Source organism: Mauremys reevesii, linkage group 3, assembly GCF_016161935.1.
Source record: "Mauremys reevesii isolate NIE-2019 linkage group 3, ASM1616193v1, whole genome shotgun sequence".
In the NCBI taxonomy this organism is placed as follows: Eukaryota; Metazoa; Chordata; order Testudines; family Geoemydidae; genus Mauremys; species Mauremys reevesii.
This window is the reverse complement of record NC_052625.1, coordinates 174,498,675-174,512,797: the sequence shown is the minus strand read 5'-3', so window position 1 is coordinate 174,512,797 and position 14,123 is coordinate 174,498,675. Positions and strand designations below refer to the sequence as shown.

The following is a 14,123-nucleotide window of genomic DNA, read 5'->3' as shown; positions in this document are numbered from 1 at the left end:
ACCCAATGACTGGCTGTTGGTCCACTGTGCATGAGGGCTGGAAATTTTTAGATCGTTTAGGACTCTGCCCTGCCAATGGCCAGAACCATCTGCCTTTGCGGTTCTGCCCTGCCTAAGGGCCGGAGCCTTCAAATGTTTACTCCTCTGCTAAATCCCTGACTGTGGGCGATGCCGACTGGTGTAGTGAGGCAGAGAGGCCTCCCACTGACCCAGAGCAGGAGGATCTACTGCTAACCTCTACAGGCCAAAAAGCCACAATTCCACAGTCATAAAAGAGGACAATACTGGCAAAAAGCATACCCAGGTTCAGTGGCAAAATGAAGTCAGCAATGAAAAATAAAAAGCAATATATAACAAATGGAAAGGGGGGGAAGAGATAGCAATCAATATAAATTAGAAATTTTGAAGTGTGGAAAATTGATATGGGAAGCCGAAGGAATTAGGGTGACACACAAGGCTAGAAAGGGTTAAACATCATGCAAAATAAAAAACCCTCAAAAGACATGTGGGGAGATAATGTTTGTGTTTTTGTTTATTTACATATGTATGAGTAGGGTCAACGATGTAATCAACAGTCCCTGTCCAGGCTGTATTCTGATAATTCAGAGATCAAAAGAACATGCTAGCATTTAAATTATTTCTAAACATGGGATATCTCTGTATACATCTGTCTTTGAGATCTATAGCAAATAATCTGTGAATGGTGGAGGAACAAGCAAATTGCCTTATGTTAATTCTACAGCTAAGTACCGGTGATGGACCGCCTTCAAAATCATGCTAATTACACCTTTTGAACTCCAACTTATCAAAAAGGACATGAAATTGTATAAAAGATCCTTGGCTCCTGATTCCGTTATCTCAGATCTGCTTAAGCTTCATTGGGGGAAGTTTGAATTGCAAGACTGAGGTCCCAGTTATGCTGGTAAACCCTGAATATGAGATTTAAACACTGGACTATAACCTACGAACCATTTCCAAAAGAACTCTTTGCAACTACAAAGCTCACATCTCTGCTATGAATCTGAATCTTAAGAATTGAACTCATGTCTGTATGTATATTGATTTTTTAACCATACTCTCTCTCTTTTGTTTCTAATAAAGTTTAGTTTAGTTAATAAGAATTGGCTGTGGCGTATATTTGGGTAAGATCTGGAATATTCAGTAACCTGGGAGGTAATGTGTCCAATCCTTTGGGACTGGTAGAACCTTTTCTTTTATACAATGAAACAAAATGTTCAGAAATCATCATATTTGACTTAGATACCTGGATGGAGGCCTGAGGCTGGATCACTTTAAGGGAACTGTGTTGTTTGGACTTCTGAGTAACCAGTAAGGTAATAAAGAGACTGTTTTATGCTGTCTTGGTAAATCTAAGTATTGGAATATCCGCCAGCTTTATAGGGATTGTCTGGCCCATTCATTGCAGTTCACCCTAATTGAGTGACCATAGCTGGCCCCCAATGGGACTCCGGTCACATAGGGAAAAATCCATGCTGACAGGACTAAGGACAATAGGAAGGAGACCTCTGAGCAGCATACGAAAATTTTCAGAAGTTTGTGAGCCGGGGGACACCTGCTGGGAATCAGGGCTTCAGCGCCTTGGGAGGCACCTGCCAGGGCTTGGGGTTTCAGCCCTACTCCTGCTGAAGCCCTGAACCCCAGCAGGCACACCTTGTGAGGCTGAATCCCCGAGACCCTCCTCCCTGCTGGGCAGAAGCCCCATCCCACCACCCAGTTGCAAGGCAGAGGTCCCATGCTCCCGCCTCAGTCTGGTAGGTGGAGAATGGAGGACCCGCGAGGGGGACTTTAGTATCAGAGGGGTAGCCGTGTTAGTCTGGTTCTGTAGAAGCAGCAAAGAGTCCTGTGGCACCTTATAGACTAACAGACGTTTTAAAGCATGAGCTTTCGTGGGTGAATACCCACTTCTTCGGATGCAAGCAGTGGAAATTTCCAGGGGCAGGTGTGTATATATAAGCAAGCAAGAAGCAAGCTAGAGATAACGAGGTTAGATCAATCAGGGAGGATGGGGCCCTGTTCCAGCAGCTGAGGTGTGAAAACCAAGGGAGGAGAAACTGGTTCTGTAATTGGCAAGCCATTCACAGTCTTTGTTTAGTCCTAAACTGATGGTGTTAAATTTGCAGATGAACTGGAGCTCAGCAGTTTCTCTTTGGAGTCTGGTCCTAAAGTTTTTTTGCTGTAGGATGGCCACCTTAAAATCTGCTATTGTGTGGCCAGGGAGGTTGAAGTGTTCTCCTACAGGTTTTTGTATATTGCCATTCCTAATGTCTGATTTGTGTCCATTTATCCTTTTCCTTAGAGACTGTCCAGTTTGGCCGATGTACATAGCAGAGGGGCATTGCTGGCATATGATGGCATATATTACATTGGTGGACGTGCTGGTGAATGAACCGGTGATGGTGTGGCTGATCTGGTTAGGTCCTGTGATGGTGTTGCTGGTGTAGATATGTGGGCAGAGTTGGCATCGAGGTTTGTTGCATGGGTTGGTTCCTGAGCTAGAGTTACTATGGTGCAGTGTGCAGTTGTTGGTGAGAATATGCTTCAGGTTGGCAGGTTGTCTGTGGGCAAGGACTGGCCTGCCACCCAAGGCCTGTGAAAGTGTGGGATCATTGTCCAGGATGGGTTGTAGATCCCTGATGATGCGTTGGAGGGGTTTGAGCTGGGGACTGTATGTGATGGCCAGTGGAGTCCTGTTAGTTTCTTTCTTGGGTGACTTTGCAAGCCACACTTTAATTATAAAAGAGCCGCATGTGGCTCGTGGGCCACAGTTTGGTCATCCCTGGTTATTAGGAATAAAAGAAATCCTGGCAATGGAATAGGCCCAATGCTAGATGGAGGTGGTAAAATTGTTAATAATAGTGCAGAAAAGACAGAAGTGTTCAGTAAATATTTCTGACTTTTTTTTAAAGAAGAGGGAGGATGTACTCATATAACATGAGGATGATGAAGCAATTTCCAGTCCATTAGTTAACGAGGAGGATGCTAGACAACATCATCTACTAGTGATAAACATTTTAAAATCAACAGGCCTAAATAACTTGCACTAAAGAGTCTTAAAAGAATTGGCTGAAGAAATCTCTGGCGCACTGATGTTAATTTTTAATAAATCTTGGAAGACTAGGGAAATTCCAGAACACTGTAAGAGTATTAATGTTGAAAGTGGCAATACTCAAAAAGAGAAAGCAGGATGACCCAGGTAAATATTGGTCAATTAACCTAACATCAATTCCAGGAAAAATAATTGAAAAGCTGGTACTGGATTGAATTGATAAAGAATTATACAGGATTTAATTGATAAAGAATTAAAAGACAAGACTATAATTAATGTCAGTCAACATGATTTTATAGAAAGTAAGTCTTTCTTGTCAAATAACGCTGATTTCATTGTTTGGTGAGACAGCAAATTTGGCTGATAAAGGTAACTGCATAGAAAGCAGTTACTCTGACAAGGATTTAGGGGGTTACAGTGGACAAGCAAATCAACACGCGTCCCCAGAATGATTAGATAGCAAAAAGGGCCACTGAGATCCTTGGATGTATAAACTGGGGGGATAGAAAGTAAAAGTTGGCAAGTGATTTTGCATCATGTACAGCATTGATGAGACCAATATTTGAATATTGCTTATATTTCTGCCACCTATATTTTAAAAAGGATGTTGAAAAATCAGAGAGGGTACAGAAAAGAGCAACAAAACCGATTCAAGAGCTGGAGAAAATGCCTTAAAGTGAGACATTTAAAGAGTTCAATCTCTTTAATCTTATTTAAAAAAAAAAGATTGAGAGATGAATTAATTACAGTTTATTCATATTTTCATGAGGAGAAAATATCAGACTCTACTCTATCAGAAAAAAGCATAAACAAAAACTAATGACTGGAAACTGAAACCAGTTAAAGTCAAATGAAAAGTTAGGTGCACATTTTTAACTGTCAGAATGATTCACTATTGGAAGTGATGGAGATTCTCCACCTCTGGATGTCATCAAATCAAGTTATTTGGTTCAATGCTAGGTAACCAGATGAAATGTAATGGCCTGTTATATACAGGGGGTCAGATTAGATGACACCTAATGGTACCTTCTGGCCTTAAACCAGTGGTTGTACTAGGGACCCCTTTCACATAGCAAGCCTCTGAGTGCGACCCTCCTTATAAATTAAAAAAAACATTTAAATCTATGTAACACCATTATAAATGCTGGAGGCAAAGCGGGCTTTGGGGTGGAGGCTGACAGCTCGTGACCCCCCACGTAATAACCTTGTGACCCGCTGAGGAGTCACAACCCTCAGTTTGAGAACCCCTCCCTTAAATTCTATGAAACTATGAAGAATCAGAAAGAAAGGATGGCAGTCCAGCTTAGACTTGTATCTGAAACAGCATCGCATATCACCAAGAGCAGAGAGGCATCCAATACTTCCCTCCTCCTTCCCAAGAATGACAATAATGAAGATCAAAGACACTTCAAATAGAAAACTGCCCTAAGCCAAGACTATGCCTTCTAGATATTTCCTCTTCCTCAAATCAGCATTCTCCTCCATCTTATCTGGGCTCCTTTTAAACCAGTTTCCTCCCAACCACTTCACCACATTTGTCAGATTGATGACATTGCAAAACAAAATTCTCACTATTTCCCCTGAAGTCTTGACATACATATTGGAGAGGATGGTTGGCAAGTTGGAACCCTACAGTATTCTGCTTGTAAAAGACCTTGGGGAACTAAAATAATGCTTTCATTGTACCCTTTAGCACCTTTCAAAGAGGAAGAAAAGAGTCCGCTGAAGGGTTATCTTCGTGAAAGATCCCACAGGCAAGTCATCAAAGCCCAGTAGTTATTAGTATCAAAGGCTGCTGATAGCTTTTGATCCTCATCAGCATGTACACCATTGCTAGAGATACTGCCATCAACAAAATCACCTGTGCATTGTACCTACAGCTAAAACAAAACTGACAGTGATCTGCAACATTTACAAGTTCAAGATATAACTGGAGCTATTCAAACAACATCTTTCCAATAACCTCCCCAAAAACGAAAGGTTAGAGACTGAGACTGTTAACTTCATGAGATTATTTTTGGAGCAGGGCCTCAAAAATGGCAACCTGCCCTGTTGAATACCCTTTTTTCAGAAATATGATCTAAAATTAAAATATATTTTCTAATATTTTAATATTTAAAGCCATGCAATTTGATTACAAGTCTTTATGACTAAATATAGTGAAATGCATGCTCACTGTAAGTGATTATTTAAAAATACAAATAAATAAGTAGTTTGGAGTGTTGGTATTTGCTGCTCTATATTATAAACTCTTTGAGACATAGGTCTTATCTACACTAGATAGGCTTTGCTGGTATAGCTATACCAGAAGAGCTATACCAGCAGCCTCTCCTAGTACAGATGCAGTCTATTTTATTTTCATTATTTTGCCAGTATAGTTTATACCAGTTCCCTGAAAAAAATAAGCAAAACGGCTTTGATGTCATCATCACTGTGTCTATGCTCCTAACTGGCATAGCTATGCTGGCAAAACTTTTAAATGTAGACCAGGCCGCAGACCAAGGTTTCCTAAGTGTTTAAACAAAGCCTAACACATCAGGAGTCCCAAACCTGATTGCTGAAAGCTTTTCATCTTCACCATTGGACCAAATCCTGATGCCAGTGAAGTTAGTGGCAAAATCCTGTTTTCTTCAGTAGACCAGGATTTGACCCCAAGTACTTTAGCACTAGAGGCACAAAACCAGTTAAAAAGTATGTTGAAAGTTGTTTCAGGTACTACAAGGGCACCCGAGTACCCTGCCAGTTGTGGTTTCAGAGACCTATTTATTTTTAAAAATACAATTCTCTTCCCTGTTGCTGTGTAAAAGATTCACACACACACACACACACACACACACACACACACACACACACACAAAGAGGGAAGTGACCAACTAATGGACTATACAGTGGAGACAATGAAAATTAACTTTATACAATGGGCTGTGAAATGCACAACATAAAGAGAATTTTTGTGGGGGATTTTCTTCCTCAATTATACTGATTTTAGGGGTTACTTGTATCAACAGTAGACAAAACGTCTTGAGAAATAAGTTTGATTTTTAAATTTATTTGTGTCCCTTTAATTATGGGCAAACTGCATTCTAACATCAAAAGCCTGTCTGACTTTTCTAATAAAGTCTGCAGTGGTGTTCTGCATTGATATCTTCAGCAAAACTGAACAGACTCTCTTCTGGAAGACTGCTTGGAGGGCTTCCAAGATACACCTTTTAAGATTGCAGCAAGATTTGGAAATCAGATAAGCTTTCTGTTTCCATCTTTCCACGAAGTCGTGTTTACCAAGCTAGGTTGGTTCTGTGTTAACTATCCCCATTGCAAATTTTACCACAAGTCCCAAAGGCTTGTATTATCCAACAAAATTTCTTGACTGGTGATTACATTTCACTTTTTGGTTTTATTTCAATGGGAATGATATTTGTATTCTTTAGCTGAATTTTTTTTCCTGCTAGTCTTAGTCCTAGTCTTCACTTAAAAATTGGATTGACCTAGCTACATTTCTCAGGCCTGTGAAAAATTTTGCACCCTGTGCATTGTAGTTAGGTCAACCTAATGATTTAGTTTGGCTAAACAGTGAAGAAACAGCGTTTAATATTTCTGATTTCATAATTCCACTTATCCGTATTTTTTGCCCTAAAGTATAATTTCAAAGTGTCCACTGATGGTAGAATAATGGAAATGCAGTCTTACGCCCTGTCAGTCTCTTGAATGAAATCTTCAAAAAATGTCAGCATTGTAAATATAGTATCAGTTAGAGAGACACCAAAGTTGTATTTAATTTCTTAGCAAAAAAGAGACAGATGAAGCCAGTTTATTTTCAGGATAATCTTTTCATATATAACAGGTTGAGGTCTATCTTGTGATAATATCAGGAAGAAGCTGTGTAACAGGCAGGCCCAGTTTCTGAAATATTATATGAGTTCAAAGATGGCAGCAAAGAAATTCTTACAATAGCTGACCAGTTTCCAATCTCTAGATGGCTAGTAGAGTTAATAAAACATCATGACTAGACAGCTGAAATGTATATGCAAACCCATGCAAACTCTGAACATGAGTCACTAAAGATTTCTTTTAGCATTAGTATCATAGAAACGAACAACACAGGTATGATCTTTGTCTCTCAGCAAATGAGCACATCGTTCTTGTGTTTAAGTATTCACAGAGGAGAACAAAAGTATTTTGGTAAATTTTTTATTGATCTAGTTAGCAGTTAGATGACTTATAATTAAAAGTAAATAATGGGTCTGTACAAAAGCCATTTTTTACCAGGCTGGTGATGGAGTGTTTGGCTCCAAATGGAGCACGAATATATGGAAAGCCTAGTTAATAGAGCCTATAAAGTCAGGTTTTATTCTGCACCTGTATACAGAGCTACAAAAAAAGTGTCCAGTGAAATATTCAGGGAAATTCAGAGAGCAGTGATGATAAAGCATTTTCTATGCAAGAGTGTGTGACCCACTTCCTTTCCAAGGCCAATTAAAACTATTCACAGAACAGAAGAGAAAGCTTCTAAGCTCTTAGCATACCCTCAAACAGCTGTCTTTTTCTCAGTCTCCAAAAGTAACACTATGTAGCTTAGAGTGCAGGCAGGACCAAATGTATCTCTTACTCTAGTAACTTCCAATTGTTACTAGAATTAGGGGACCCTGTGCGGAAATCAGAAGAAACTATGTCTCCTTTTATAACAGCAGCTGCCACTGGGATGTCTTAAGGAGGAGTATGACACACACACACACTCTATATGAGTGGAATTTATATGAACAGAGAGGTAAAGGAGTGTCAGGTCATGAAGCAAGCTAACCTGAGCTAATCACTCCAAAACAGTTCATACATATTGGTGGGCTAGTAAGAAGCAGACCACTGCTGCATCCTGAGCAGCATCTGTTCCATGAATAAACAGATGACTTCACTTCCCTGTGCTGCCCATCTGGCACCTTTCACAAGCTCTAAATTCAATTTAAAATACAAACAAAGATTTTACTGTCACAAGTGGTTTGACCTGATAGATGAACTGAATGAGAGATTTGACAGGAGGTGATAGTTCATTGCCCTTAGGCAATCTCTCTCATTCTTCCTGAAATTGAAAGATGATGGTGTCTTTAATCAGATTTGTTTTTGTTTATACAAAAAAGAAACATAAAAGCCATTATTTGTATTTGGAGAAGATCAAGATAGAGATGAAGTAGCATATATTATGGATCCTGACTGGTAAACACTTCACCTTGCTTCATTTTTAAAATATCAGCAACACTGGTGTTTTTATCAATCTGTTAGAGTACTGTGCAAGTATTGTTATCCAGATATTTAAAACACGGAATTGGTCTAATCCCTTCCTCTATAGACAATAAAGCTTGTTTTTTACATGTACAGTAAAGGCTGAATGATTCTTACCCACACTGCAAAAAAAAGCTGAAGTTCACATGAAATGAATAATGCATTCACACTCAGTTATACTCAGCAACTGTCCAGTAGTAAGTTTTTGTAATATTGTGTTGTTATATTGTTTGGGAGTGTCTGCATTCCTGCACAATAATATGCAATTGTCTGTGTCAATCTGTACATCTGTAGGTGTAGTTGTGTCACAAAGTAACTGAAGTGGCAAGATTCTTCTAGTGCTTACACTCATATGCTGTTCAGCTAGATCCAAGTCCCCACTCTGCTCTCATTTTGCCAGTGAAACTGGCTACGTCTCTCTTCCTACGTGTGCTGTGCAGAAAGTAAACACTATCAGGTTTTGTGTCTATCTCTGGGGAATTTAATAGATTCCAGATCAAAAAACTTTTAATATATACAAACTAGGAAATCAGAGTATTCTCCCAGAGGCCACAGAATTTCAGAAAGTATCCATACATCATCTTCCAGATCCAGTGTCTGTCAGAGATTAGAAGGCATAGCCTTGCTCAGGAGTATAAAGCTGGAAGCTATGCTTTGAATCACTGGAGGAGGAAGTGCAAGGGAGCAAGTAAAAAGCTGCAGCTTTTTTCTCTCATTTCTATCATCAGAGGGACTAAAATGTTATAAATACATGTTTTACAGTTTATATACTGCAATTTAAATCCCTGGTTCGTAACTCCGAGTTACATTCAAAAACTTAGCCCATAGTTTTTGGTAGATGAATGAACTTGATTTTAGCATTTTTCCTTACCTTGATGGTTTAAAAATTTAAGAAATAGTATTTAAGTAGCAGAGGAAAAAGTTTTATGTGGCTACCTTCAATACGTGCTACTCTAAAAACTTAACAGTATCAAGACAATCCTTATCTATCAGGTCATAAAACTTTTTGATTTACTAAAAACATTGCCGATACCACAGCAAAGACAGAAAAGAATCATGCATTCTGGAATGTCTTTTATTGCATTGAATGCAGCATGAGCGATTACCTGCCTGTAGGCAGGTGGTGTATGTGTCCATTCAGTGCGCTCTTGAGATCAGAGTGAACTGGAGGAGCTAAGGAGAGAGGTACATAGACGAGACCTTCAGGGACACAACAGAACAGTCCTACCCCCACTCAGGCAGCTTCTGTGCTGTGGAGAAGGATGAAAGTCTGGGGGAAGGAGAACATCAAGCTGGAATGGAAGGAAACAATCCCATAATTAGGACTCTCCTACAGCTGATGTCATCCTCTCATCCCCTCCCAGGGGAGGAGACCCCAGTTATTACGAAGAGCCAGGTAATAGTAATGGGGGATTCAATTAAAAATATAGATAGTTGGGTTTGTGATAACCAGGAGAACCACATTGTGAATTGCCTGCCAGGTGTGAAGGCTGCAGACCTCTTGAGACATCTAGATAAACTTACATTCAGTGCTGGGGAGGAGCTGGTTGTCATGGTACATATATGTACCAGTGACATAGGGAAAGGTAAGAGAGAGGTCTTGGAGGCCAAATTTAGGCTGCTAGGTAAGAGATTAAAATCCAGGACTTCCATGATAACATTCTCTGAAATGCTTCCAGTTCCACACACAGGGCCAGCTAGACAGGCAGAACTGCAGGGTCTCAATGCATAGATGAAATGATGATGTTCGAAGAGGGGATTTAAGTCTATTAGAACCTCGTGAACCCTTGGGGAAAGGAGGAGCATATACAGGAAATATGGGCTCCACCTAAACCAAACAGATCTAAATTGCTGGAATGTAAAATTAAAAAGGTCTTAGAGGAGGTTTTAAACTAAGGGATGGGAAAAAGCCGACTGGTTCAGAGGAGTACATGGTTCAGACAGAGACATCCCTGAGGGGAAGATTTATTAAAGGGGATACTCTATGTTCTCATACAGATGAGAGAACAGAGGTTGATAAAGTACAGGTAGGAACTGAAAAGAAACAGTCAAAAGAAAAAGAGTCCCATTGAATTATATCACACAAATGCAGACAACTAAATATTGATAAATTTTATAAGTGCTTGTATGCAAATGCTAGAAGTCTAAATACTAAGATGGGTGAACTTGATGCCTGGTATCAAATGAGGATATTGATAAAACAGGCATCACAGAAACTTTGTGGAACAATCATAACCAATGGGATACGATAATACCAGGGTACAAAATATGCAGGAATGTCAGAGTGGGTTGTGCTGGATGGGGAGTGGCATTATATGTGAAAGAAGCCTGAAGTTAAATATAGTAAAATCTTAAACCAAACACTACCATAGAATCTCTATGGATAGAAATTCCATGCTTCAATAATAAGAGCACAGCAGTAGGAATACACTACCAACCTGATGGTGATTGTGAAATGCTCAGGGAAATTAGAGAGGCTACAAAAACCGAAAACTCAATAATAATGGGGGATTTCAACTATCCCCTAAACGACTGGATATATGTCACCTCAGGACCAGAGGCAAAGACAGAATTTCTAGATAGCACTAAAGATTGCTTCTTGGAACAGCTAGTCCTGGAACCTACAAGGGGAGAGGCAATTCTTCATTTAGTCCTAAATGTAGCACAGGATCTTGTCCAAGAGATGACTATAGCTGAACTGCTCTGTAACAGTGGTAGTAATAGTAATAGTGACTATAATGTAATTAAATGTAACATCCTTATGGGGAGGGGTGAGGGGGACATCAACGAAGCCCAACACATTAGCATTTAACTTCAGAAAGGGGACCCCCACAAAAATAAGGATGCTAGTTAAATGGAAATTAAAAGGTACAGTCACAGAAGTGAAATGACTGCAAGCTGCATGTTATTAAAAACACCATAATAAAGGCTCAAATTAAATGTATACCCCAAATTATAAAACACAGTAAGAAGACCAAAAAAGTGCCACCATGGTTAAACAAAGTAAAAGAAGTGGTTAGAGGCAAAAAAGGCATCCTTTAAACGTTAGAAGTTAAATCCTACTGAAGGAAATAGAAAGGAGCATAAACTCTGGCAAGTCAAGTGCAAAAGTATAAGCAGGCCAAAAAGAATCTGAAGAGCAGCTAAAAACTAATAATTTTTGAGAGCATGTAGATACGGTTAAATGACTTCGCTACTGCAGTCCGCATCCCAGAAGTTGTAAAGGACAAGGCAGGCCCTCACAAGGAAATCTACCCTTATGTTATCCAGGAACTTAGACCAACTTTGAATGAATTGGGAATCTCCACTCCAGAGGCTCTCGGCCTGGACAAAGCATAAACATAATTGATGGGCTGCACATGCATTTTATTACTGCTCCCTGATTGTACACAGTCGCCTGGAGACACAGATGTTAAAATATTACCCTATTTGAAATAACTAATAAAAAACTAATAATTTTTTAAAGTACATCAGACGCAGGAAGCCTGCCAAACAATCGGTGGGGCCACTGTACAATCGAAATTCCAAAGGAGCACTCAAGGAAGACAAGGTCATTGAAGAAAAGCTAAATGAATTTTTTGCATCAGTCTTCACTACAGAGGGTGTGAGCCATTCTTTTTAGGTGACAAATCTGAGAAGCTGTCCTAGACTGAGGTGTTAGAGGGATGTGTTGGTACAAACTGATACATTAAACAATAATAATTAAACAATCAGAAAAGGCTGGGAAGCAGCCAATCAGGGCCAGATGGGCCCCATCAAAGGGCTGCAGGGCCAGAAGGTAGTCCGTCCCTCTCCAGCCTTGGAGAGGGAAAGACTGGTTGCCTGTAAGCAGAAGGGGGTACCTTGGGCAGAGTAGCGGTGGGAGGAACAGGAGGAGCTCCAGCCTAGTGAACTCCCAGGCTGAGGCTTTGCTTCCTAGGCCTGAGGAGGTACTGGAGCTGTGGGGAGCAGCCAGAGAAGGAAGAGGCAGCAGGTCCAACCACCTGGCTGATGATGAGTGGCCACTTCAGACTGCAGTTTGCCCCTGAAGGAAGGGGCTAGATGAAGACTGGGAGTGGGTCACTGAGGCGAGGTGGGCTTAAGGGACTGGGGTTCCCTGGGGAAGGGAGGAGCCCCGAGTGTGGGGGTACTGCCATGGGCAGTACCCAGGAGAAGGGGCACTGCAGGGTCGTGAGGGATGTGGGGTCAGAAGTACTGTAAGTGGTGGAGATTGACCAGGAAGCAGGTACCAGTAGGGAGATAACGGCCAGCAGGAGGCGCTTAGAGACTGGGATGAGCTAATTCCTGGATGACCAGCAGGAGACTGCAGCGGTGAGTGCACACCGTGCTACAATATCCCACAACTCAGAGCAAGAGAAGTCACAGAATGCATACAGAACAGCAGCAAAGCAAAGCACTCTGGGATACTTGCACAGAATGTTACTCACCTACTCTGCCCAAATCCATGCCATGTATACACACTGATCCATACTGAAGCAGAAAATATTATACAGTTGATGCACAATTATTGCAGACTGACTAATATGCACCAATCAATGTGCAAGAAAAATCAATGCAAATTAAAACCCCCAAGTAGACAAGCTTATTTAAAGCTTGCTGATTTTTTTCATTAAGACTAATAGAGAAGACATATGCTTTGATATGTATAATTCAGCAAGCTGTAAGGAAAAAGGAAGATCATACACCAAATTGTTTCACTTCTTCTATTTTTATTTCAACCATGGGATTTTTACAGACTAATAGCTTAGTCAGGTCTCACTAATTTTTCTAATATAATAGTTACAGTAACTTAAACAAAGGGTTGCTTTTGCCCAGAGACTCCAGGAAATCTATTTCTACCTTATTCCTGTCAAAGACAGATAGAGGGCAAGACGGGATATGCTAATTAAATTCTTTCTTCCTACTTTACAGGACCAAGAATATTTATACCAATAAATTTATTAGAGGGCAATAAATTTGCCCTGAATTTACCTGATCGATAGGCATCTCCACTTTCAGATTTTTGTCTTCTTGTACCTCTGCTGCCCCTTGGACTTCTCCCCGGGGTTTACCAGCTTTAAAAATACTTGGTGCTGGAAAGTAATGAAAAACATTAGTTATAAAATACTCTTTGTATACCTCCATGAACATGTCACAGTTCCTTGTTCATCAAATTCACGCTTAGGATTATTAAAATTCATTATTTTTCTTAGTAAGTAAAGAATCAATTCTATAATAAGAAAAACACATTAATCTTATTGGCTTTATTTCCAAAAGTTGCACAACCTAATCAGTTTCAAAGAAAAAAATGTATTCCTGTTGAAATATTTTATTTTTGCCTGAAAGGACTTTCTAGGAAGTGTTGTGCAGAACACTTAACCCTTTCTTGGCCATGTAGCAGTGCAAAAATCAATGTCCAGTAAACTAAAACTATTACAGAAACAGACTAAAAATGTTGAATTATCAGTCTTCATGCCCTAGAAGAATAAAGGGCAATCAAATAGCCCAAAACATAATTTCTTCTTGTCTTCTCTTTGTTAATTTATATTTATTATGTTTTATTTCTTAATAAAAAGCAAGAATACACATTCAGAAATTTGAGGCAGAATGAAGATCAGCAATTTGCATAATTTAATATTAAAGTATGCAGAGGCCCTGATTAGCCCTACTGTGCTAGGTTTTGTACAAATATAAGTAGACAGGTACAGACAACCCTCAGTCTAATGAGCTTACAACCTAAGATGTTTAGAAGAAACTTGCATATAAACAGAAGTAGGCAGGTGGACACAATCCCCATGTGAGGAGC

The 14,123-nt window shown here is 39.9% G+C and overlaps 1 protein-coding gene across 3 annotated transcripts in view; it reads right to left on the bottom strand.

Annotated features, from left to right (window-relative positions):
• The window catches only part of DCDC2C (doublecortin domain containing 2C), a 113,644-nt gene that overhangs the window by 32,285 nt on the left and 67,236 nt on the right, over positions 1 to 14,123 (bottom strand). For all 3 annotated transcript variants that reach the window (XM_039530972.1, XM_039530973.1, XM_039530971.1), the window contains exon 8: positions 13,310 to 13,410. In XM_039530972.1, coding sequence (XP_039386906.1) covers positions 13,310 to 13,410 — 101 coding nt within the window. The remainder of the gene's footprint in view (positions 1 to 13,309; positions 13,411 to 14,123) is intronic.